Below are 26,442 nucleotides of genomic sequence, written 5' to 3' on the forward strand. Positions count from 1 at the left end.
GTTTCGGGGTAAGAAGGGGGAGGATCCCTTGAAGCCAGAAGTTCAAAGATGCAGTGAGCCATGATCACACCACTGCACTCCAGCTTGGGCAACAGAACAAGATCCTGTCTCTAAAACAGAAAACTAATACAGATCATTTGCTTTTTAAAATCTAATGGTTTTTTTTTTTTTTTTTTTTTTTTGGAGACAGAGTCTTGCTCTGTCACCCAGGCTGGAGTGCAGTGGCATGATCTTGGCTCACTGCAGCCTCCGCCTCCTGGGTTCAAGCTGTTCTGTCTCAGCCTCCTGAGTAGCTGGGACTACAGGCACCCGCCACCACGCCTGGCTAATTTTTTGTATTTTTAGTAGAGATGGGGTTTCACTGTGTTAGCCAGGATGGTCTCCATCTCCTGACCTTGTGATCCACCTACCTCGGCCTCCCAAAGTGCTGGGATTACAGGCATGAGACACTGCACCTGGCCCCAGAGTAGGTCTTACTGAGAAGGTGATATTTTATAGGGTGTAAGCCATGTGTGGATATCTAGAGGGAGAACATTTCAGGAAGAGGAAACAGTGGAAATGCCTTAAGGCAGGAATGTGCCTGGCATGTCAGAAGAATAAGAAAGCTATTTTGGCTGGAGCAGAGTGGGCAAGGAGGAGAGGAAGAGATTAAAGAGCTTGTAGTCCCTTGAAAAGACTTTGGCTTTTATGTTGAGAGGCAGATACTTCGGGGTTTTGAGCAAAGGATTGACACTTATGTTTTTTGTTTGTTTTTGTTTTTGAGATAGGGTCTCACCCTGTTGCCCAGGTTGGAGTGCAGTGGTACAACCAGGGCTCACTGCAGCCTCAACCTTCCAGCCTCAAGCGATCCTCTTGAGTAGCTGGGACTACAGGCACATGCCACCATGCCCGACTATTTTTTTTTTTTATTTTATTATTATTATTTGAAACAGAGTCTTGCCCAGGCTGGAGTGTAATGGCGTGATGTCGGCTCACTGCAACCTCCGCCTCCCAGGTTCAAGCGATTCTCCCTGCCTCAGTCTCTCAAGTAGCTGGGATTACAGGCACCTGCCACCACGCCTGGCTAATTTTTGTATTTTTGGTAGAGATGGGGTTTCGCCATGTTGGCCAGGCTGGTCTCGAACTCCTGACCTCAGGTGATCTGCCCACCTCGGCCTCCCAAAGTGCTGGGATTATAGATGTGAGCCACTGTACCCGGCCGCTAATTTTTAAATTTTTTGTAGAGATGGGGTATCACTATGTTGTCATGGCTGGTCTTGAACTCCTGGGCTCAAGCGATCCTGCTACCTCAGCCTCCCAAAGTGCTGGGATTACAAGCATAAGCCACCACACCTGGTTCAGAAATTCAATTTTGGACATTTTGGGTTGGTGGCATCCATTAGACTTCTGAGGGGAGATGTCAAGGAGAAATAGATATATGAGTTAGGAGTTTTTTTTAAAAAGGGCTGGAGATTTAAAAAATTGGGCATTACTAGAATGAGTGGTATTTGAAGTCATTCGGCTGGATGAGATCATCAAAGGAGTGCCTGTGGATACAAAAGACAAGAGGACAACTCTACTGTGGTTACTCTAATGTTAAGAATTATAGGAGGCTTGCTGGGCACCGTGGCTCATGCCTGTAATCCCAGCACTTTGGGAGGTTGAGGTGGGCGGATCACGAGGTCAGGAGATCGAGACCAGCCTGGTTAACATGGCAAAACCCCGTCTCTACTAAAAGTACAAAAAATTAGCCGGGCATGGTGGCAGGCACCTATAATCCCAGCTACTCGGGAGGCTGAGGCAGGAGAATGGCATGAACCCGGGAGGCAGAGCTTGCAGTGAGCCGAGATCATACCACTGTACTCCAGCCTGGGCGACAGAGCAAGACTCTGTCTCAAAAAAGAAAAAAAAGCCGGGCGCGGTGGCTCAAGCCTGTAATCCCAGCACTTTGGGAGGCCGAGACGGGTGGATCACGAGGTCAGAAGATCGAGACCATCCTGGCTAACACGGTGAAACCCCGTCTCTACTAAAAAATACAAAAAACTAGCCGGGCGAGGTGGCGGGTGCCTGTAGTCCCAGCTACTCGGGAGGCTGAGGCAGGAGAATGGCGTAAACCCGGGAGGCGGAGCTTGCAGTGAGCTGAGATCCGGCCACTGCACTCCAGCCTGGGCGACAGAGCGAGACTCCGTCTCAAAAAAAAAAAAAAAAAAGAATTATTGGAGAGAAGAGGATGAACCAGTGAGGTAGAAGGAATATCAGGAGAGTATGTTCTCTCCAATGCAAATGAAGAAAGTGTATCCAGGAGGAAGGAGTGATCAACCAGGTCAAATGCTACCAAAAGGTTAAATAAGAGAAGGACTGAGAATAATACCATTAGGGTCCAGCAACACCAAGGATATTGATGACCTTGACAAGAATAGTTCAGTGGAGTGTGGGAGTAAAAGATTGGCTAGAGGGATTTAAAGAGAGAACAGGAGAAAAGAAATTGGACGCACTTAGGAGAGAGAGTTATTTCAAGGAATTTTGCTGCAAAGGTGAGCAGAGGAATGGGGCAATAGCTGGTGGGGAAAGTGGAGTAAAAAAAAAATTTGAGATGGAGTCTTGTTCTGTTGCTAGGCTGCAGTGCAGTGGCGGGTGCAATCTCGGCTCACTGCAACCTTGGCCTCCCGGGTTCAAGCGATTCTCCTGCCTCAGCCTCCTGAGTAGCTGGGACTACAGGCACACGCCACCACGCCCAGCTAATTTTTGTATTTTTAGTAGAGACGGGGTTTCACCATGTTGCCCAGGATGGTCTCAAACTCCTGAGCTCAAGTGATCCACCTGCCTTGGCCTCCCAAAGTGCTGGGATTACAGGTGTGAGCCACTGCACCCGGCCCTGATGCTATTGTTAAACTCAGTTTAGAGAAAGGCTATGTGGACAGAAGATAGATCACAGGGAAGAGGGGTCCTAAAAGCATGTGGGGAAAACGTATATTCAGTCTTAGAGATGCTAGGAGGAACTGTGTCTTTAGAATCAAGGCTGCCCCATGACAGGAAACAAGGTTTTAAGGTTACTTGACTAAGAGACTCGTCATACCTTTTCCCCTCTTGGAGGTTCCGGACTCACTGAGCTAACTTTCTGGTAACTGGGCTTCCCAAGGGGTAGCCCAAACTGCCTTGATCTATTGATGCAGAAATTCAGTTCTGCTTGACAGTTTTATTTCGCTGTGCAAATTAATACCTAGCCTTCTGGGGTTTGTACACAGGCCTTTATTCTGGTCAAATGCCAGACCTGCAAAGCTAGTCGGATGCACTCACTCAACCAGTGAAACTGGGTTTTGGGGCCAGAGGTCTGGGAACCATGTCCCTCAAAACAGCCAAAGGTATCCATCTTTAGCAGAACTACCTTGTACCAGTTAATCTGCAATAAGTGACTAGAGAGAGAATGAAGGGAAGATCTAGCTGGACAGGGTAGACAAGACTCCAGGGTACAGCCAGGAAAGGGGATCCTCCTGAAGCCTTTGCCTCATCTTAGGCACCTCCTCCTTCAGGAAGGTTTCCTTGATCCTTGCTCCACCCAGGCTGGAGTAGGTATCCTCATGTGCACTTTTCATGGCACTGACTAGTCACACTGGGCAGGGAGCATTTGTCTACTTGTCACAATACATCTGAGCTTTTGGAAAATAAGGATAATGTCTTAATTGTCTTTGTAGCTCAGGGGCCTGGTGCAGAGTAGATACTCAGTTAATGTTTCTTGAGTGCATGACTTGGCTGAATGAATGACTGAGAATGGATTGATTAAAGACAAGAGAGGATGGCCTGTAAGCCCCCCAGGATAGGAACCCCGACTGACTTGTGGTGTACTCCCCAGTGCCCAGCACAGTGCCTAGCAGATTCAGTGCCCAAAGTGTTCCAGATATGCTGACCGAGGATCAGATCCCACTTGCCTCAAGACTCTCTACCTGACCACCTCTCTCCTTGCTGCCCCTGGCTAGTACAGAACATCCAGTCCCGCTGCCGCACTAAGCAACACGGAACCGGGTGGCACCTAGACTTGTTCCCTGTCGCTGCAGATGTAGGGTAGTGTCTTTCCCTCCTTCCAAGCTAGTCGCCCAGGGCAGGGTCGCCCTATCTGGCTAGGGTGCTGCACCCTCAGCTGTCGGTATCTTAGGTCAGACGCCCGGAACGCGCAGGCCGTTTCTACCCCTCCGGAAAACAATCTCCGAGCTGCGCCACGACCCCGTCCCTGCGGAGCAGGAGTGAGGAATGGGAAGGTGGGAAGGCGAGCCCGCGACTCTGCTCCCCAACCCCAGCTGGCACGGCTTTTCACGCACCTCTCCCCGCCCGGCCCGATTTCCCCATCCTGGCTCTGGCGCGGTGCTCCTTGCAGCCCCACGCTTTGCAAACTTTGGGAGTTTTACTCCATTTGCGTCACGGAAAAGGCAGGAGGATGACGGAGTCCAGGAAGCGAGGCAGCAGTGGCTGGCAAGCTCCACCGCCGGGCGCTCCAACCACGGGGGCGTGAGGTGTCTCCCGGCGAGGGCAGACAGACGGAGGGAGAGCAGAGGAGGTGGCGGTCCCAGAGACCAGCCCCGGAGGCTCTCGGGCTCCCTCGTTCCCGGGTCGTTTCCTCCCTCTTGCCTCCGGGACTGAGCGAGGGCACTGGCCAGATGGGAAGCCGCGCGGAGGAGTAGGCGGGGGCTCGGCTGCAGCGCCCCGGGCCCGCGGGAGGGCGGAGCTGGCCGTCCCTGCCCCGCCGGGACGCACGGAAGTGCAGCGGAATTTGCCCGATTCTCCAGCCTGCTTCCCCCTCCCTCCTCCCTCTCCCCACCCCTCACCTCCCCTTTGGCGATCCCCTCCTTCCTCGGGACGCCACCTCCCGGAATCGCGTTTTTGTTTTGGAGCTGCCTTCTCGCTGGCTGCGCGGAGGGTCTGCGAGCGCAGGGGAAGGCAGGCTGGGGGCGCAGCCCGCCCCCCACTGGCCGGGCCCCGCAGGGCGGAGCGGAGGACGGACGGACAGACGGCCAGCCGCGCCATCTGCTCGCCGGAGCTCACTCTCCAAACTCCAAACTGTTGAGTGTGTGCGTGCACGCGAGGGTGGGGGTCGGGGGTCGTAAGTCCCGGGTGAGGAACTGGTTTCTGCTGGGGTTACCTTTGGACGGGGTTCCTGGGATTCAGAGCAGGGTCAGCGTCAGTCTCAGAAACTGCTGAGGAATTAGGCAAACAAAAGAGACCACTCAGCGACTGGCCAGAAGTCGCCCGACCGCCTCGTCGCGCCCCCTCCTTCCTCCGGGGTTGGGACTGGCCACTTCTGGGGCGGGGAGAGGGCGCCCGAGCCGGCGGGGGCTCCGGCTGCGCAGCCGGGGTCGAAGAGTTGGCGGCCTGTTGTGTAAGCCTCAGTCCTTGTTTTCCCGGCCTGGCTCGTTGTGAAGCCGGACACATCCACCCTTGGACTCGATTCAGGCGGCTGCTGCTTTTCTCCTTGCCCCTCTTGGATTTTCCGGATATTTGAAAACCCAGTGGCCCAGGAGCAAGAGGAGGAGGAAGGAGGAAGGGGCAGATCTGCAGAGGAATGTGAGAGCCTCCCAAAGCGAGAGTGGCCAAAAGAATCTGGGAGCCAGAGGGACAGCCGAGCCCTGCCTGGGTTTCTGGAATGGTGGTTTCCGAGTGAGTCTCTTCTATTTTAGAACGTTGTTCCAGTGGAAAGTGTCGAATTTTTCCCCTCGCAGGGCAGATTTCTCCAGGTCACTTGACTTTTCTTCTGGGAGTAGGAGTTAGGAGAGACTCCCCTCTAATCCCCCAGGGGCTGCTAAGGGAGGAGGCTATGGACATGAGCCCTCCCTGCTCACAAGCATATGCCCGGAGACCTGATAGGGCAGTTTCTGGGCCGTGGACATTGCTTTGAAGAGCAGGAGATTGGACAGCATCTGTGGGTGCTGAGACCCCACCTTAGGACCTGAGAGATTGAACTGTGTAAGCGCCATTCAGCTGCGAGTGCATTCTTGGACTTCCTTGTGAGCATCCCGGGTCTGGACAGGACCCTCTCCTTCCCATCTGTCTGTACCACCCAGCCCAACCATGGCACTGAAAGGCCGAGCCCTCTATGACTTTCACAGTGAGAACAAGGAGGAAATCAGCATCCAGCAGGATGAGGACCTGGTCATCTTCAGCGAGATCTCACTGGATGGCTGGCTGCAGGGCCAGAACAGCCGTGGGGAGACAGGGCTCTTTCCTGCCTCTTACGTGGAGATCGTCCGTTCTGGCATCAGCACCAACCATACTGACTACTCCAGCAGCCCTGCAGGCTCTCCGGGGGCCCATGTGAGCTTGTACAATAGCCCCAGTGTGGCCAACCCAGTTAGGAGTGGTGGGGGCAGTGGCTTCCTCTCAAACCAGGGTAGCTTCGAGGAGGATGATGATGATGATTGGGATGACTGGGACGATGGATGCACAGTGGTGGAGGAGCCACGGGCTGGTGGGCTGGGCACCAATGGGCACCCTCCCCTCAACCTCTCCTACCCTGGTGCCTACCCCAGCCAGCACATGGCCTTCCGGCCCAAGCCACCACTGGAGCGGCAGGACAGCCTGGCATCTGCCAAGCGAGGCAGTGTGGTGGGCCGTAACCTCAACCGTTTCTCATGCTTTGTGCGTTCTGGAGTGGAGGCCTTCATCCTGGGTGATGTGCCCATGATGGCCAAGATCGCTGAGACATACTCCATTGAAATGGGCCCTCGTGGCCCCCAGTGGAAGGCCAACCCCCACCCATTTGCCTGCTCTGTGGAGGACCCCACAAAACAGACCAAGTTCAAGGGCATCAAAAGCTACATCTCCTACAAGCTCACACCCACCCATGCTGCCTCACCTGTCTACCGGCGCTACAAACACTTTGACTGGCTCTATAACCGCCTGCTACACAAGTTCACTGTCATCTCAGTGCCCCACCTGCCTGAGAAGCAGGCCACAGGCCGCTTCGAGGAGGACTTCATTGAAAAGCGGAAGCGGAGACTCATCCTCTGGATGGACCACATGACCAGCCACCCTGTGCTCTCCCAGTACGAAGGCTTCCAGCATTTTCTTAGCTGCCTAGATGACAAGCAGTGGAAGATGGGCAAACGCCGGGCGGAGAAGGATGAGATGGTGGGTGCCAGCTTCCTGCTCACCTTCCAGATCCCCACCGAGCACCAGGACCTGCAGGACGTGGAAGATCGCGTGGACACTTTCAAGGCCTTCAGTAAGAAGATGGACGACAGTGTCCTGCAGCTCAGCACCGTGGCGTCAGAGCTGGTGCGTAAACACGTGGGGGGCTTCCGCAAGGAATTCCAGAAGCTGGGCAGTGCCTTCCAGGCCATCAGTCATTCCTTCCAGATGGACCCCCCTTTTTGCTCTGAGGCCCTCAACAGTGCCATTTCTCACACGGGCCGTACCTATGAAGCCATCGGGGAGATGTTTGCTGAGCAGCCCAAGAATGACCTCTTCCAGATGCTGGACACACTGTCTCTCTACCAGGGCCTGCTCTCTAACTTCCCTGACATCATCCACCTACAGAAAGGTAAGACCCAGTGCAGGCAGGAAACCCATCCTGAGTCTGACTCTCTGCTGGGCCCTGGGGAGATGGGGATGGCCTGGATAGAATGGAGCAACTTATCTTTATTTCTCTGTCTCAATCATTCATTTAACAAATGTGTTGGACTGGGCATGGTGGCTCATGCTTGTAATCTCAGCACTTTGGGAGGTTGAAGTAGGAAGATCAATCACTTGGACCCAGGAGGTTGAGACTACAGTGAGCCCGCTTGTGCCACTTCACTCCAGCCTGGGTGACAGAGTGAGACCCTGTCTCTAAAACAAACAAACAAACAAACATGTTGAGTATGAACTCTGTATCTGTGCAAATGTGCTTCTAGGTACAGGAATATTGTTGTGCACAGGCCTGGTCTCTGTCCTCATGGAGCTTGATATTTACCTTCTTGTCAATTCATTCATTTTCTCTGGATCTCATTTACCCATCATGCATGGTGTCATGCTGGGTTCTGAGAACACACAGATGACCGGGCCCCAGGCCTTGCCCTGGAGGAGCCGGTAGGCCCTTGGGAGACAGAGACCCAACCCAGATAACAAGAGCTCAGAGTGGGGGCCTGTCTTCTGCCCCTTGCAAGTTCACCTCCCCACCTTTGCAGCTTTGCAAGTTACTCTCACCACTGTGTATTCTCTCTATGAGCGTCTTGTCTGTGTGCAGGAAGATCCCTGTCCCCATTTTGCGGATGAAGGAGTTAGTGTCCACAGAAGAGTGGTTGCACAGCCTGTGGCCCGGCTGGGACTGTCCTTTCCTCCTGCCACCTCCCCAAGGACACGTCCATGTTGGCCGCTTCCCAAGCCTAGCCGTGTTTTCAGTTGTCATGACCCCCTCCGTGGGGGAGGGACAGGATGGGCCTCTGCCTGTTACTGCTGGGGCTGTCAAGGAACTGCCGGGGAAATGACTCATCCTGGGTCACACAGGGGCACCCTGGCTGGACCAGGATGCGGAATCAGGGGTCCAGAGCACTGCCCACATGGCCTATCCAACTCCTGCTTCCCAAGCCTGGCTTCTCTTCTTGCCTGAGGAGACAGCCAGTGACTGCCCCAGCAGGTACCTGAGTCCTGGGGACAGCTAGGAGGGCAGATGTCAGGAGAGAGGTGTGATCCTCCCTGGGGCTGCTGGGTAACTCGTATGCAGGGCGTGGAGCTGGCTCCCTGGCCCTTGGGCCCTGAGGTCAGGCCTGGCTTGGTGGGGAGTTTGACTCTGGGTGGGGCCAGGAGGCAGACCTCTGGACTGAGCCTGGGGAACAGGAAACATGTCACCCACCACCACCAGGGAGGGCCTGGGGTAAGCTGGCCTTACTTTCCTTTACCAAGAGGTTGACTTCTATAACTTCTCTAGCTCCCAGCCTCCTTTCTCCCCTCACTATATCCTCTTCCTCTTCCTGTTTTTTTTTTTTTTCTTTTTTCTCATCTCTACCTTTCTTCTTCCTCCTATGAACTCCACGAAACACAAACCTGAGTGCTAGTCTTGGCTCTGCCCCTAGATTGCTGTGCATCCCTGGGGAGTGCCTTTGTCTCTCTGGGTCTTAGTTTCCTGGTCTGTAAAACAAGGGAAGGTCAGGTCTTCGAGGGAGTGGGTGGGAAGGGACTCTTGGGGAGGGTCTGGTTCAGAAGCAGAATGACACCTTAGCTCTGACTCTGAGCTCTGGGGCAGGAGTAGGGCAGGGGAGATGGCCAGGCCTGCTGGGGGCCCACTGGGGCAGGTGTCTCCCTGAGCAGAAGTGGGAAGGCTGGTTCAACCAGCTCCTTAGATGGCTTGTTCCTGCGCAGGCAGCAGGAGGGGGAGCGCAATGATTAAACAGATGCTCCCATGTAGTGGCTGGGGACCCCCACCCAGAACAGAGGTGAGGGCATTAGGGCAGCCCCACACCCAGGAAGGACACCAGGGCCTCCCAGGCTGAGGGGGAAGCCGGACTGGCCTTTCTGACCCTGGGCAGAGAGACCGAACTGAGAGAGGCCATTTCTGAGTTTCGACTTGAGGTGTTTCTAAGAGTCAGGGGCCACTGTCCTCTGTGCTGATGCATTTGACCTGAAGCAGAGGCCAGCCCACCTCCTTCCCTTCCCGGGATGAACCCTACCAATGGGCTAAGCCCCCTCTGGCTTACTCTAAGTTCTGGGCTCCGCACTGCTCCTCCCAGGCCTGTGGTGTGGGGCAAGTTAGGGAGCAGGTACTGAGACAGAACTGGACAGGCTTTGGGGACCACAGCCCAATGGGGGTGATAAGGAGGGGGTCCTATGCTGGCCCTAGGGGTGGAGCCCTTCTCACAGAAAGGAGAAGAACAGTTGGGTCCTGGGCCCCAAGGATTCTGTTCAGCTTGTCTGGACATCTGAATGGGTGGTGAGTGTGTGGGAGGAAGGACAGTGGAGGCCTAGGTGGGAGTCAGGAGACCAGGATTTGGACAAACTTTGCATCTGACATGACTTTGGGAGAGATTTCTCCCCTCAGTCTCTAGGTGAACAAAATGGGACCTGAGGGTCTTCATTTCCTTAGGAGGGCTCCATGTCATGTGAAACTTACATTAAACAAATTTGTATGCTTTTCAAAAATAAAAATAAAATGAAATAAAATGGGACATAAACCCTGGCTGGAGCTGAGAGGAGCCTGGTCTTCCCACGGGCCTAGTCCCTGTAGCCCAATCCAGGGGTCTCCTAAGAGAAGGGTAACCATAGGCAGTTTGGGGCATAAAAGGGGGCCCTAGCAATAGTGATCCCAGGACAACAAGGGGAAAGTGTCCAGGACTGTCCGGGGCAAGCCGGGACCTATGGCCCCCCAACTTAAGAGCCAGCAAGAGCAGGGCTGGTCCTAAGGCTCATGACAGGTCAGGAGGGCAATGTGGTCACCTCCGTTTTACAGACGAGGTGCAGCAATGCAGATGAGCCTCAGAGCAGGAGCTGGCGCCCAATGTGTCTGACTCCGCAGCCCAGGATTTCTACTGTGTTTCTACTGTGCCCCCCAGACAGGGGAGGGGATCCCCAGGGATGGAGAGCTGAGCCAGAAGGGGAAAGAGGAGGGAGGAAGGCTTGGGTGCTCCTTCACTGGTCCCATGGGCTAGAGATAGGCCCAGGACCACAGAGCATCCATAGAGGGGCCACAGGGACAGCGTGGTCAAAGCAAAGAGGCCATTGTAGGGACAAGTTCTTGCTTTGGGGACAGATGGGTTCAGCCTCTGGGTTCTAAGCCATTATCTAGCCCTCCCTCTACCTCACCCCCCTAGGCGTAAACAAAGAGAATAATACTCTGCTGTGAGCTACCACCTGAAGGTACTTGCTGTGAGCTCATGGATAGAAAAGCAGTTTGCACTGGGCTCCGTGGCTCATGCCTGTAATCTCAGCACTCTGGGAGGCCAAAGTGGGCGGATCACAGGAGTTCGAGACCAGCCTGGCTAACATAGTGAAACCCTGTCTCTACTAAAAATACAAAAAAATAGCCAGGCATGGTGGCGGGCACCTGTAATCCCAGCTACTTGGGAGGCTGAGGCAGGAGAATCACTTGAACCTGGGAGGCGGAGGTTGCAGTGAGCCGAGATCAAGCCACTGAACTCTAGCATGGGCAACAGAACAAGACTCCATCTCAAAAAAAAAAAAAAAAAAAAAGAAAAAGAAAGAAAAGAAAAGTAGTTTTCAAGCTATAGCATGTAGCATCTGGAGCTCCTATTCTATCTCAGATACGATCCTTTCTACTATGTACATATTAGTTCAGTTAAGCCTCAACTATACTATAGGGCGGGTACTATTATTATCCCATTTTACAGATGTGGAAACTCTAAAGCACTATACCGTATGAGAGGTTGTCAACAACATCACATCTAGGGCAACCTGTCCCACTGCAGTGGGGAGACCTGGAGCCCAGGCAAGAGCAGTGGCATGCTGGAGAGGACACAGCTAGGACTAAGACTCAGACCTCCTGCTCCCTCCTGCCCCCAACCTGGGGTGGGTGGATGTTAGCTATCTCCAAGAGGTAGCGGCAAGATGGATTGAGGTGGGAGCTTAGGGAATATCCCTGGGACTCTGCAGCTGGTGGGCTCCAGCCCTCCTTTCTGCATTTCTGGGACCCAGCCTGTAAGAGGAGTGCTGAGGCAGGAGGTCCTCCTGGGTCCTCAGCTCTCAGGTTAAGTCTTAAGTAGAATGTAGGGGGGATGCTGGACAGGCCGGAGCCATGACTCCCAGCCTGTGGGGTGGGGTGCATTAGCATTAGCTGGTCCTGGCCCCAGAGCTGAGTCACAGGGTGGAGGGGTAACGGAGAGTAGGGTGGGGCCTCTGTTTCCCCCCGACCTCTGTGGCCTTTGCTCCCCATCCCTGGCCTCCTGCCTGTCTTTGGATACCTAACCATTGCAATGGGTTCATTCTTACTCTTTGGGCTCCTCATTAGCAAAAGAGACCTTTCCTTCCTTCAAGGCCATGGGCAGGAAAAGTCTACAGATGTACTTCCACTGTGCCAACTTTCTCAGGCAGGTGGAATCCAGGCTAGTTCAGTATCTCCCGTTTAGCTGGGTTCCTTCTGTGGAAGTTTAACTCCAGTTTCTTCACCCTGCTGTTTTCTACCTTTCTTGTTACAGTTCTTCCTACTCCTTGGGACCTTCTTGAATCCCTGTGTCCAATGTCTGGGGGCCCCACACACATGCCCGAAGGACCTAGCATGTACTCCCTGCAACAGAAGTGGTGTCCAACCCCCAGCTGTGGAGGACCAGGCAGGACAGAGGCTGGGAGTTCTGGGCAAGTTCCTGTCCCTCAGGGCCTTGGCCTCCTCTGTACAGTAGTAGGGTGGAGGTGGAATTGAGGGTCGGACACCTGACCTTTTGGGCCTTTCCAGCTCTGATGTCTCTTTCTGGGTCCTATCCTGGGCCTTGGGGTGATCCCCCTTCTGCTGCCCAGGGCTGGGCTGTTGAGATGGTGCAGGAGGTGGTCCAGGGAAGGTGGCAGAAGGACTGAGTGGGCTGGGAGCTGGGGACTGCAGATTTCTTTTGGGTGCTGTGTGAGCAGCCCTGGAGACTCTCTGAACTTGAGTCTGTTTGCCTGAAATGCTACTATTAGCCGATTAGCCATGCACTTGTCAACTAACATGGATGCTGTCCCTTCTAAAGGCATCCAGAATTATTCCCAGCATGTAGAGCCCTGGGCCTGATATACAGTAAGTGCTCAATGAATGCATTTAGAAAGCACTGGACAATTTCAGTCAGGGAGTGAAGAGAATACCATCTAGACGGCCCTCAAGAGCCCTCCTTAAAGGAGAAGTGGGAAAGCATGGATATTGAGCGTGCTGTCTGTGTGCAGTGGGTGCGTTTGAAGTGCTCAGGGGTGTGCTGTTCGCTGTGCCAACCCTTCCCACCTCCTAATCTTCTTTGCATGGTGGATTCCCTGTAGCCCTCGGTGACTGAGTGCCAGGCACAGGCAAACTTCCTTCTCTTCCCAGCAACTGTCCCTACTGGCTTAAAGGCAGAATTAGTCAAGTCCCTTTTAATTCAGAACTGAAATTCATTCACCAACTGCTTGTTCATTCATTCAGATTCTTCTAAATTGGGTCCTCTGCTCAGGTTCATCTCCACCCCCCATCTGTTACCTGGTTATTACACAACCTCCTCTAGTTCCCTGGGGGCTGGGATGAGGAGGGAACAGGGCGTGCATGTCTGGGAGATACACCAGGTGGCCTTTGAAGAGTTGCTTTAGAATCATAAGTGTGATGGGGGTGGGAGTGGGGAGCCAGGGCACAGGTGACATGGGGGCGGCATTCTGTCAGGGGAACTGGGAGAGGCTCCAGTGTAGAAGTGGCACCTGATCGGGACCATGAATTATGAATAGGAATCCAGGGGGCAGAGGTAGGAAAGAGCCAGGTGAGTTTGATGAACATGGGGGTCACTGCGGAATGCATGCAGGGGCCAACTCCAGAGGTGAGGGCGCCCCAGGCCAGGCAGATTGGTGTGGACCTTGATCTGTTGGTGGTGGAGAGCCAGGAAAGGTGCCCAGCTTGGAAGACCTCTTCAGATGCTGCAGAGAACCTGTCAGAGGCTGGGGCAGAGGGCAGGGAGCCGTGGGGGGACTGTTGTGGCAGTCCAGTGATGGACAGGGTTGAATCAGTTCAGCAGGCCTATATCAGGATCTGCTGTGGGCCAGGCCTTGTTCTGGGTACCAGGGACACACAGAGGTTGAGGACAGGCTGTATCCTCATTGAACTCATAGTCCATCAAGCAAGGCTGTGACTGGTCACGTGTGGGCTACTGGTGGCACTGCAAATTTGGAGGGAAGATGATGTGCTTGGTTTAGGAGGTACTGAGGGTGAGGACCTGGGGAATGTCCTGGCAGAGACACCCAGGTGGCTGGAATGTGGGTCTGGGGCTCAGGAGTGAGGTCCGAGTTGAACTGATGAGGGTGCTGTCTGCCCTCAAGGGTATAGGGAGCACATGGAGATCAGAGCCCTAACACGCTGTCCTCTGCTCTGCCTATGCCAGGCGCCTTCGCCAAAGTGAAGGAGAGCCAACGCATGAGTGACGAGGGCCGCATGGCGCAGGACGAGGCAGATGGCATTCGCAGGCGCTGCCGCGTGGTGGGTTTCGCCCTGCAGGCCGAGATGAACCACTTCCACCAGCGCCGTGAGCTCGACTTCAAGCACATGATGCAGAACTACCTGCGCCAGCAGATCCTCTTCTACCAGCGGGTGGGCCAGCAGCTGGAGAAGACCCTGCGCATGTATGACAACCTCTGACCGCGTGTGCCTAGGCCCCCTCCTTCCCCCGGGCCTGGTCACTGCAGTGTACCCCACTTTCCCAACCTCCCTATACCAGCAGTGGCTGGGGGAGGGGTCAGCAGTTGGGGAGAGAAGCGGCCTGTCCTGCCTCCTGGGAGAAGGAGCTTTCAAGGAGTCATGAGTACCCCTGGGAAATTCCCCACTCCTTAGAAGTGGGGCACAGCAGGGGTGAGAATGGAGCCAAGAGCCCTCGAGGCCAAGGCCTGGGCTGCCGGTTAGTCAGTGAAGGTCAGGCCAGGGTCTCAGCCTCCCCTAGAGCCTATTTTGCTTGCTCACCTGGCCACTGCTGCCTTATCCATTCAGCAGACACCGAGGCCTGCTGCACCCCTGGGTCGGACACTGGGCACCCAGGGCTGTAACTTGCCTGCTCTTCAGGAGTCCTCAGTGAAGGTCGGGGTTAGACATAGACAAAGTCAATGCAGTGTGACTGATGGTTAAGTGAGGGATTTCTGGAAGCTCATAGAAGGGGCCACAGCATTCCACTGGTCAGGGAAGACTCCATGGAGTAGGCAACATTCGGACAGTGTTTTAAAGGATGACAAGGGCCTGCCAGACAGTACACGGGGAGAAGGACTTTCAGGGGAGAGGAACAGCATGGGCAAAGTTATGGAGACATGCAAACATCTCCCTCTTCTCTCCCTTACTTTCTAAGCAAGTTAGGTGCGCTTTCCTTGGGGATTCTGGCCTGTGTGGTAGGAAGGGATCTCCCTTGCTCCCATGTTGCTGACTGTCCTTGCATCACCCTGTCCCCTGCAGGAGGGGGCTACAGGCCATCTCCCTCCTGTAGGCCTCTGACTACCCTCCACTTTTGGGCCCCCAGCTTCTCTCAGGTAGGAGACCATTGCAGCATCCTTCCCTCCTCGGGTTCAAGGTGCTGAGGTATAAGCCCTGGGCCCCAGATCCCTGGTGACACCTTCCTGGAGAAGACTCTCGAAAGCGACTGTATATTTGAGTTCACCAGCAATAACTCCCCACACTCGAAGCAGGTCCAAACCCAGGATCCCAGGGTCCTTGGGCTCCTTGGCACTGTCTTCCCCAGATCCCTCCTGTTGCACAATGGGAAACCTAAGAGGAAAAAGACAGGGGCCTGCCTGCCTGCCCACCCGCTCTCTGCCTGCCTCGCTGGAATGCAGGCCCCCGCTCTGGGTTGGGTTGTGCTGTCTCTGACCTATGTTTACATCCCCAAGGAGTTACTGCCTCCTCCCCACCCAGGTCAGGGTGTGGTCCAGCAGCTTGTTGTGGGGTGCTGACCTGTGTCACCACTGCCCTCCTTTCCCCCAGGGGGGTCATGGTCTCCTCCTGGATACTGCTGCTTGAATCTTTTTTCTTGATAAACCTTTTACAATTAAGATAACACAAGCATGACTTTTTCTGTTTGGATCCCAGAAAGGTGGAGGGCGGAAGAAGGATAGAGGCCTAATTGCTCCTGGGAGCCATTGGATGAGATTCTGAGGTCCTGGTGGGCACAAATTTACCACAGGACCTCAAAAGTTGGGGGGAGGGCTGTGCTGGTGGAAGGTGCCAGCAGGCAGGAGGAGCTAGAGGTGGCTGTGGACCCCCTGGTGGATCCATCCCTCTCTAGAACGCACTGTTGTCTCTAAAATGGGTGGAGTGCTGCCCAGGGGACTGGCTGTATTGCCTTGTGATCTGGGGCTGAGGGTTGTATGAGGAAGGGACAGGATGCTGTGCCCCAGGACAATTTAATAGATGGTGGCTCCTCTCCCCAAGCAGCCATGCCCTGGCCTTGCCCTTGAAAAGCCCTAGTCCACAGGAGAGAAGTGGGGGACTCAGAAGCTGTGTCTCTTCCCCAAGCTGTCCTGGGTATCCAACAGAGCAGAGGCTCCCACACTGGAAACTGAAGAAGATGCTGGCTGTGCCCTTGGGGGTGCCCTGGTCAGGATGAGCAGATCTTGCTCTTGGATCTATTCATCCACAGAGGAGAGGAGGGTACTGGTTGAGACTTGGCTCTCCTTTGGAGGCAATGGGGACTTGGTGGAGAGAGGGCTTCCGGGGTCAAGGCCGTCAGGGAAGGTTGGCTAGGCCAGGGACCAGGGAGCTTGTGCAGGAAGATGGGGAAGGTCCAGCAGGTGCGGTGGGGGAAGGGGCGGGCAGAACTCCCTGTTCAGGGCATAGAGTCCTCAGAGGAACTTCTGGAATGAGTCCCCCTGGCCCTTGGTCAACATTAGGTCAGATTTGGGACTTTCTGAGGAATTTTCCCCTCTCCACCCTGCCCCATTTTCTAACCCATCCGAGGAACTTCCCGCCCTTAACCTCTTCTCAGCTCTGCCCTCCATGTAGCCGTCTGCAGAGGGGCTCAGCAGTGACTGCTGGGCCAGGCCGGGGCAGGGCTGGTGGGAATGCTCCTCCTAACCCATGGTGCCTGGAAAGTCCCCTGCTCATGCTTCCTGCTCTGGGAACAGTGTTGTCCTCTGTGTGCCTTCCTTGAGGGGGGACCACCTCCCAGGCCTCCCATCCTCAGGGTGAAACTGTCAGTCTGATACTTTTCTCAGGAGGGACTTGGATGTAGGAGAAGCATCAGGAAGTGGGGTCTTGGGATAATGCCAGGCCTGCTCCTGGTATCCTGAGGTCTCTGGGCTGGGGCAGGTGTGTGTGTGGTGAGGAGGGAGACTGTCCTGGCCCTCCTCTCTCTTTTCTTTCTGCCTCTATGGGGGTGGGGGTATTGGGAGAACTTGGGGCTGTTCTGGGGTAGCTAAGCCCCTTTCTTAGAGATTGGGGGACCAGTGTCGGGGGCATCCTGGTGATGGCAGATGCCTGCCTCGTCACATGCCAGGCAGATGTTCCCGACTCAGCTGGACCCAGCTGCTCGTTTCCTCCCTCGCTTTGCTCTGAGGAGGCAGAAAACAAGGCCTCTCTTTCTGCCCTGAGCAGCTACCAGCGCCCAGGGTAGGGGATCCCCTGGTCACCAGTCTTGGCCCGGTACAGGAAAAGGAATCCGCTTTGTGGCCACAAGTGGGGGCTGGGGATGGAGGCAGACCTCGGATCCTGCATCTCATCACCCGCTGGACACAGGAGGGCTATGAAGCACTGGGCCATGACTGCGCCACTGGCTGGAGCAGAGCCAGGCCTGGGAGAGGCAGGTGGCCCCATCGGCCCCTGCTCTGCACCACCCCCCCCAGATGACAAAGCCATATGTCTTCCACGTGTCTACACACTCACAGACTCACGCACGTAATCGCTCAGTCTCACAACAAGCACATGCAGTCACATACCTGCCCACAGGCACATAGGCCACACAAGCATGCCTGTGTACTCACACAGTCATATTGCCACACGCTGTTACACATTCACGGCCATATCCACACATGCCTTGCCATCCATTCAAAGCACCAGTGGCTACTTTGTCACACACAGCCACACCACAGTCCCATGCACATGGTCGTAGCCTCACACAGTGACACACACTCAGGCACACACTGCCACAAAGCCATGCTTGCACAGAGCAAAGATGTCACAAGCATCTCTGTGCCTGGACTGCACCTGCACGACCTCCCAGGGCCCCCACCTCGTCAGAGATTCAGGAAAGCTTTGCATGGAGACACCACCCCTGGAGGGGGTGTCTCCAAGCGGGAGTACAGTCAGTCACAAGCACCACGTGCAGGCACACAGGCCGAGAGGTCTAGGGATGCAATTGGGATGACTAGATACCACCAAGTTCAGCTCTTTATTGCACAGATGGGCACCTGAGGCCCAGGGAGCAGTGGTGGCTGGCCTTATCACCCAGCAGGGCAGGGGATACTCTGGGTCCAGTGCCTGGCTCTGGGCAGACTCTGTGGCCTGGCCCTGCCCTCCTCTGGGCCAGGCTGCCTCGGAAGGCCCCTGGCTGAACTGATCCAGCAGAGCTCAAGGCAGCTCCCATCTCAATCTAGAGCCAAGCTGCAGTGGCCATGGGAGCTGGAGCCAGGATGCGGTGGGCAGGGCCTGGGCGGGAGGAACATTCCTGCACCATCTCCTCCCGAAGCATGTGAGGACCCGGCCCGCCCTGCCTGCCTGCCCGCTGACTCAGGCCTCCAGGAGCCAAGCCTGCTCAGCTCCCCCACCCACCCCAACCTGCTTCTCCACTAGTTCGGCTCTGGTTCCTCTCTCCATTGGCTGGGGCAAGAGGAGACGGTGAGCCCTGGCAGGAAGACCATGGGGAAAAATCAAACCTCACCACCCCCAGACATAGCTCAGAAGGGCTGATTGTGAAACCCAGCTCTCTTCAACATAGTTGAACACAAACTCTTTTTTTTCTTTTGGTTTTGTTTTGTTAGTCAAACCCCAGTGCAACGCAGTCTGTTTAAGAAGTAGTGCTCACATAGCTGTGGCCTGGGTCTGTTCAGCAGCCCTGGTAGGCAACATTTATTCCTTTTCACAGCGAAGAGAAGACTTGGCCAGAGGGAAGATGGGACCTGCCTGGATTCACACAGGGAATCTCTGGCAGAGCTGAACTCGAATCCAACTCCCTGCCATCACTCCTTAGAGTCACACTGATGAACTCATTTGGGCCAAAAGAAGGGGAGGCAGGTTTCTCCTCTAGATCAGTGAAAGAATAGGAGGCTGGTGAACCCAACAGCTGAAATGTGAAGGGTGAGAGGGTACGGTGAGTCCCACCAGCCCTGAGGGATGAAGGGTCTGAAGATGGTGCTGCGCGGTGACAGCTGCAGTGACTCAGGAGCTCCGTTTACAAAGGAACATGAGTGAGGAACATAACTTCATTTTTAAAATATCTGACCTGAATTTCTCTTTTCCTCCCCCATTCCCCACATGGTAGAAGTGTAATCTCAAATCAATTTGGGGACCCCTTTTTTCCCCAGGGATGCGTAGAACTTTTGGGGATGGCACATTTGAAGACCTTAGGGAGCCCCTAGCACTTTGCATTTTAAAGGCTGAATCCTACACTCTATCATACATATTAATATTTACCTGCATTCCACATTAAAGGGTTCAGTTTATGACTTGACAGTGTCTTGTCTTGTAGATACTTAATTAAACTGTATTAATTTTGATTTTGCCCCTTTCTGTTGGTGCTCTGCTCTCTTCCCTCCTCCCCACCCTGCCCACCCAGTGGCACACATTGTTATGGTTGCTTCTTGCAGAACTCCTGGACCTGGATGCTGCCGTTGGGCCTGCGGTGCTCGCCATGGTCCTGGTAAGCATTGGGTCCTCTGATCATCTTGCCCTGCCTCCTGCCTTTCCCCTGCATGCTCCCTTGATGCCCATCCTGAGGCTCTGTGTGTCTGGCTCCTTCTCTGCTTTTGGGCACTCAGGGCTCCCTCCATTGCCCTGTACTAAGGGGCTGACAGAGGTCCTTTCTGGGGCCTGTGGTGATCATTCCATAGCTTCCACTTCGCGGTCAAGCACAGGGAGCTCTAGGGTGCTGCTTAGACACCCCATGCCACCCTGTTTCTTCTGGGGTCTGGCTGCCTTCTTGGGGTTCTACCTAGAAAGGGGATATGAGTCCCACTGCTTCAGAATCTCCCAGCCTCCGGGGATTCTACCATCTCCCAGTGCAGGCAGCACCGTGATGGGCACTGGATGGTCGTTATTTTACAACCACCCCATGTGCAAGAGATTATTACCATCATTTTACACACCAGGAAATGGGGTCCAGCGAGGGAGGTGCTGGAGTACTCAAGGCTGGTGTGAAACAGTACCCAGGCCTGGGCCACCTGTGCTGAGAGGCAGATGGCCAGTGCCAGGGCTGGGTGTTGGAGGCTGGCTGAAGCCTGGAGGCACCTGGAGCCGCTTCTAGGCTGACCTGCACCCCCTTGCTGCCATTTGGCAGGAGTGCTCTGGGGTTGGAGCAAGGGAGTATGAGGCTCCTCCATATAGCCCTGCTGCCCCCAGATAGCAGCAGCCCCCACCCCGACCCCGCTCCTTTCCCTTCACCACCCAGAGACAGGACCGCAGAGTGGCTGAGCCAAGTGCAGATCCTGCCCAGTGCAGCCTTGCTGTAGGGATGTTTCTTAACTGCTTCATGCTTGTTTCTCCACTGAGAGGGGAGTTCCAGATGGCTGTTAGGAGGGTGACGTGAGCAGAACACATCATCTGGGCAGTGCCTGCACAGCCAGCGCCACTGAGGAGCAGCTGGGGTCATCAGCCTGAGTAGAACTGGAGCAGCTCTGGGGAGAGACAGTGCTATGAATATTGGTACCCCCACTTCATAGGTTGGAAAACTGACTGGGCAAGCCCTTTAAAGCTACACAGTGGGTAGATGGCAGAGCTGGGCCTGGAACTAACCATCCCCAGACCTTGAACCTTGCCCTGTGTTGCCACACTGCCTCCATGGGGAGCAGATTCCTTGGGGTCCCTGGCTGTCATGGTACTTGTCATCCAGGGCAGGAGGGGTCCACTGGGCCACTGATAGTTACATGTACAGGATAGCACAGCCCAAGGTTAAGAGACCCAGTCTCATACCCAATGCCTCCCATAAACAGATTCACTGGGTGACCTCAGGTGAGGTCATCACTCAGTCTCAGTTTCCTCCAACATCACTCAAGTGATGGTTATCACGATTACACATGGCCACGAGTTCACGATTGTCAACACTGTCACTGCCTCAGGCCGGCTGCATCTCAAAGCCACACAGGTCAGCCTGGTTGTGTGGGCCTGATCGCACAAGAGCTACCATTTTTTCAGTCCTACTCTGTGCTGGTACCATGACTGTTTGGAAGGTAGGAACTCCTATTGTCAACATTTTCCAGCAGACGGTGGCTCAGAGGCATTGAGTCACTGTGAGATTGCGCGGCTGCCCCATGGCAGGCCTGGGCTGAGGTCTGCCTGCACTTGGAGCCGTGCCCTTCCCACTGCACCAGGCTGCCTTTTGAAGGCTGCGGGGCTAGGCAGGGCGGGGGCCACCATCCTGCTGCAGTGTGAACACAAGTATGCTGGGAATTGAAGGGAATGGGGAGGGAGAGGGGCAGGTGGCCGTGGAGGGGCAGGTGGTGGGTATTGGGTGGAGGTGGCTGTGTTCCTTCAAGTCAGTGAGTGAAAGGGCAGAGGGCTTGGCCCACAGAGAGTGCTGAGCAAATATTTGTAGAGAGAGAATTTTCTGGAAGGCCTGAGGCTGGGGCATGGGGTCAGGTTCTGGCTGTGGAGGAGGGGGCTAGACAGGTGAGGCCATGGGCAGTGAGCTGGGGGAAGAAGCAGGACTCTGGTCTCTGAGAATAACTCAGTCAGGAGCCTCCTTACTCCAGCAGACAATATGGGGGCAGTGAGAGCTGGCAGGAAAATGTCGAGACTCCGTGGGGGCTTGTGAGTGCTGAGCCAAAAAGGGCTTTGGCCCTGGGGCTGGGCTGGGGCGTCAGGTGGAGCAGGCAGAGGTAGGGTGATGGAGTCTTTGCCTGCGTCTGGTACCCGGAGTGTGTGGGCCCACCTGTATGGTTGCGGGTACCTGTCAGTGTGTGCACCTGTACCTGCGTATATGTCCCTGTGGTGGTGCTTGGTACCTATAGTCTTTCAGCCACATGAGCTTTTCCCTGTGTTTCTCAGCCTGGAAAAGACAATTCCTTTCACCCTGAACCTCAGGCCCACCTTGGACTCATGCCTGGCTCCTCTCTTTCTCTCGCTCCACATCCCATCCACGAGTACAACCTTGTTAGCCCCCCAAAAGAGACCCCAAATCTGATGCTCTCACCACCTGGGTCCAAACCACTAGGCTTGCTTGCACTATTGCAGCAGCCTCCAAGCTGCCCTTCTGCTGCCTCTCCTGCTCCCTAATGGTCTAACAGGGGCCAGAGTGATCTTTTACAAAAACACGTGAATGTATGTATACATATGTACACATATACACATACACACACGTGCACATACACATATCTATAAATATGTATTTTTTTTTTTTAGAGACAGGGTCTTGCTATATTGTCCAGTCTGGTCTCAAACTCCTGGCCTCAAGTGATTCTCCTGCCTCAGGCTCCTGCACAGCTGTGATTATAAGCATGAGCCACTGTGTCCAGCTCAGAGTGAACTTTTAAAACCATATTATTATTATTATTATTAAAGACGATGTCTTGCTCTGTTGCCCAGGCTGGAGTGCAATGGTATGATCTCAGCTCACTGCAACCTCCGCCTCCTGGGTTCAAGCAATTCTTCTGCCTCAGCCTCCCTAGTAGCTGGGATTACAGGCATTCGCCACCTCGCCTAATTTTTTTTTTTTTTTTTTGTATTTTTAGTAGAGATGGGGTTTCACCATGTTGGCCAGACTAGTTTTGAACTCCTGACCTCAAGTGATTCACCCACCTCGGCCTCCCAAAGTGCTGGGATTACAGGCATGAGCCACTGTGCCTAGCCTTAAAACCATATTCTAAATCAAATCATGTCTCTGCTTTCAACCTCAGGGCTTCCTCCATACTTAGGAAAGTTTCCAAACTCCTAGCATAATCCACAAGGCTCCTTTCTGGTCTTGTCTCAGACCCCTCTGCCCTTCAGTCATGGAACTCCAGATCACTGGTCTGCTGGTTTCCTCTTCCACGTTTGCTCAGACCTCAGGGCCTTTGCATTTGCCGTCTCCTCTGTCTGGAATGTTCTTCCTCCCAGATAAACATGTGGTTCTCACCTCAATTAATTCAGGTCTCTGCATAAATGTCACCTCCTTGGAGAAGCCTTCCCTGACCCTGAAATCTAAAGAAACTTCCTCATCCCTCTGTTTCCTTACCCTGCCTTATTTTTTCTTCATTTTACTTATTACCAGCTGCCAATTATAAATGTGTATGTATTTAACTCTTATTTATTTATTTTTGTCGCTGCAACCTCTGCCTCCTGGGCTCAAGCGATTATCCTGCCTCAGTCTCCCAAGCAAATACAGGCCTGCCATGGTGGCTCACACCCACCACTTTGGGAGGCCGAAGTGGGCGGATCACCCGAGGTCAGGAGTTTGAGACCAGCCTAGCCAATGGGGCGAAACCCCATCTCTACTAAAAATACAAAAATTATCTGAGCGTGGTGGTGCATACCTGTCATTCCAGCTACTCAAGAGGCTGAGGCAGGAGAATCGCTTGAGCCTGGGAGGCGGAGGTTGCAGTGAGCCAAAATTGCACCACTTCACTCCAGCCTAGACAACAGAGTGGGACTCTGTCTCAAAAAAAAAAAAAAAAAAAAAAAGTTTCAAACATACACAAAAGTAGAGAAACAAATATAACAGAACCCCACATGCCCACCTCTTGGCTCCAACAATTCTCAACACTGGGTCCCTATTTTACTCCCCCGTACCCTTTGCCTTCCAGCGGACTCCAACATCACACAGTCTCATGTGTGGCTACTTCAGTGCAAAGGTTATATTTTAAATGTAGCTGTTTCTGGTCTCCCACGGTAGAAAGTAGCTTTCTGGGGAGTTGGTGTCTGTCTGTCTTGCTCACTGCTGTATCCCCAGCTCCGGGCACAGCGCCTGGCTCTCAGTAGGTGACTGAGGAGCTCTGCATGGCTGTGTCTGCAGGTCTCTGGGGAGGGCATGTGTGTAGGTGCTGGTTTGCACATGTCCACCACCATGTCAGCGAGTGTCTGCGCATGCCTTTGTGTGCGGCTGCATGTGGCAGTCCTGTGAATACGTGTGCATGTGTGTGTGTATGTTGCCACAGCAGCTGATGGCTAAATGCGTGCCTACTCCCTGATGTCATTTCCCACACCCCTGGGGACCCAATGACTCATTCTGGGAAGTGTTTCCCTCTTTCTCAGCAAGGGATGGGGTGTGAAGGGGTGGAAGAGGGGTGTGCACCAGTCTCTGCTCAGCCTTCTGGAGGACCCAGAGAGCCCCGTCTTGTCCTTCCTTACTAGCAGAGCGCTGTGCTGTCCCCACCAGTACAGCAGGCAGCCTCCTTCCTCCCTGGCATTGAAACCCAGCCAGATGGGCCAGCATTAGCTGGATGGGGTGGGGGGGCGGTGTATGACGCGTGGTAGTGGCCCATCCTGGCCAGCTCCGAAGGCTTCTAGGGTGACTGCTGGGTAATTGGGCAACTGAGGCCACTTAAGCTGGGGACAACTCGGGGTAGACGTCTGGTCCAGTGCCCCAGCAGTGCCGCCACTCCCCCGCAACAAGTTCTGCATCTTAAAGGGCTGGCCCTGGAAAGTGGGCAGTGGTGGAAGACCGTGCTCTCAGCCCAGCACCAGGTTCATTCCAGGGGCTCCTCGCTGTCGGGCCAAGAGCTCTACAGTGGCTTCTCAGCCTGCTCTCCAGTGCCCCTTCTGCCCCCAGAGGCCAGGGTCCACGTCCTCTGGCTCTGCATCGTCCTTCTCACCTCCCACCCTGCCTTAGGCTCAGCTCTCCCCCTTTTTCAGGGCCCAGCCCAGACAACCCCTGTGTTCCAGGAGGGGCCTGCCCCTTCCACCTGGGCAGTTGGGTTCTTTGGGGCTCCTCCCTCTTGGATCCCTGCAGCCAAGACCTCCCCACCACGTAGGCCAGATGGTCCCCACCCACTCCACCCCCAACCTCAGGGAGAGCCTTCCGAATCAGTGAGGTGGGTGTGCAGGAAGGAAGGGCAGAGTGGCACTGCCAGCTGCTCCCACCCAGAACTGGATCCCTTGCTGCACACCTCACTTTACTCCCTGCCACAGCCCAGTGAAGAATGTCCCTGTGTCTCTCTTTGCCAGATGGGGAACACATGCATTCGGCCATCCACAGAAGGACTGAGCATTTGTTCAGCATCTACTATGTGTCAGGCACTGAGATAGCCGCCATAAATTATGATAATAACAATAACGTCAGCTTCTACCATTTATCAAGCACCTACAACATGCCAGACCCATATGCTGGGCCATTCAATAGGAGGAACCATCATAACAGCACCAATAATAAGAATGGTCGGCCTGGCGTGGTGGCTCATGCCTGTAATCCCAGCACTTTCGGAAGCTGAGGCGGGCAGATCACTTGAGGTCAGGAGTTCAAGACCAGCCTGGCCAACATGATGAAACTCTGTCTCTACTAAAAATACAAAAATTAGCCGGGCATGGTGGTGTGCACCTGTAGTCCCAGCTACTCGGTAGGGTGAGGCACGAGAATCGCTTGAACCTGGGAAGCAAAGGTTGCAGTGAGCTGAGATCGCGTCACTGCGCTCCAGCCTGGGTGGCAGAGTAAGACTCCATATTAAAAAAAAAAAAAAAAAAAAAAACAAAAAAAACAAAAGCAAGGCATGGTGGCTCACGCCTGTGATCCCAGCCCTTTGGGAGGCCGAGGCGGGCGGATCATGCAGTCAGGAGATCGAGATCATCCTGGTTAACACAGTGAAACCCCATCTCTACTAAAAAATAGAAAAAAAAAAAAATTAGCCACGCGTGGTGGCGGGCGCCTATAGTCTCAGCTACTTGGGAGGCTGAGGCAGGAGAATGGCATGAACCCGGGAGGTGGAGCTTGCAGTGAGCCGAGATCGTGCCACTGCACTCCTGCCTGGGCGACAGAATGAGACTCTGTCTCAAAAAAACAAAAAACAAAACAACAACAACAACAACAACAAAAACAAAAAAAGAACAAAAAAAAAGATCAACATTTACTGAGCATTTACTGTGTGTGAGGGGCTGTTCTAAGAGCTTTGCCTTAACATTGACCCTTTGGAGAGAAACCTTGGTTCTGATATACTGTTTTGGTAGATCTGCACTCAGGGAGAGGGCAGAAGCTGGGCTGGGGCCCTCTGGCCAGACACAGCATGAATGCTGGAAGGGACAGGAGGAGGGCTTCTAGGCAGAAAGCAGGCACTGAGTTCCCAGGCCTGGCTCAATACTGTCTCGAACCAGTGATCCCTTCTTGAGTTAGAACAGGTGGGTGGACTTGTACAAGCTCACCAAGTGGACAGTCACTGCCTCTGCCCTCCCTCCTTCAGTTCATGGGTTCTCTCCCCAGACTCTGAGCTTCTCAGGGCAGATTAGGGAGCAGGGGTCCTGGGGCCTAGAACCTTGGTGGGGTACCTGGGCCTTGCTTCAGTCACTTGTCCAGGTGCAGCACTCACAAGGCAACCTTTCAGCAGGGCTGACTCAGAAGGGGCCTTTCTAGCCTGAGTCACTGACTTCCAGGAGTGCTCAGGCTCTGCCAGCCTCACCCACCTGCCTGCCTGCCTAGCAGCCCTTTAGGTCACCCCAGCCCAGGCGCCACCTTCCCCAACAAGACTCAACGAGGCTCCCCTGCCGCACTCTGGTTCTTGAAGGTCTCTGCCCTGGCCAGCGTGTCTGGCATCCCTGGCCCACTG

General features: G+C 54.4%; 2 protein-coding genes across 2 annotated transcripts in view; one reads left to right on the plus strand and one right to left on the minus strand.

The window, feature by feature from the left end:
• SNUPN (snurportin 1) overlaps positions 1-26,442 on the minus strand; it is a 214,281-nt gene that overhangs the window by 44,225 nt on the left and 143,614 nt on the right. The window lies entirely within an intron of this gene.
• Positions 4,686-15,626, plus strand: SNX33 (sorting nexin 33). The gene is made up of 2 exons (XM_050799848.1): positions 4,686-7,507; positions 13,977-15,626. Exons 1-2 carry the CDS (start codon positions 6,037-6,039, stop codon positions 14,228-14,230), a joined length of 1,725 nt encoding a protein of 574 aa, XP_050655805.1. The 5' UTR covers positions 4,686-6,036; the 3' UTR covers positions 14,231-15,626.

Source organism: Macaca thibetana, chromosome 7 (genome assembly GCF_024542745.1).
Source record: "Macaca thibetana thibetana isolate TM-01 chromosome 7, ASM2454274v1, whole genome shotgun sequence".
NCBI classification, from domain to species: domain Eukaryota; kingdom Metazoa; phylum Chordata; class Mammalia; order Primates; family Cercopithecidae; genus Macaca; species Macaca thibetana.

Coding starts and splice junctions, on each gene's coding strand:
- SNX33 (XM_050799848.1), top strand. CDS start 6,037: ATGGCACTGAAAGGCCGAGCCCTCTATGACTTTCACAGTGAGAACAAG. Junction 7,508..13,976: donor CATCATCCACCTACAGAAAG/GTAAGACCCAGT, acceptor TGCCTATGCCAG/GCGCCTTCGCCAAAGTGAAG.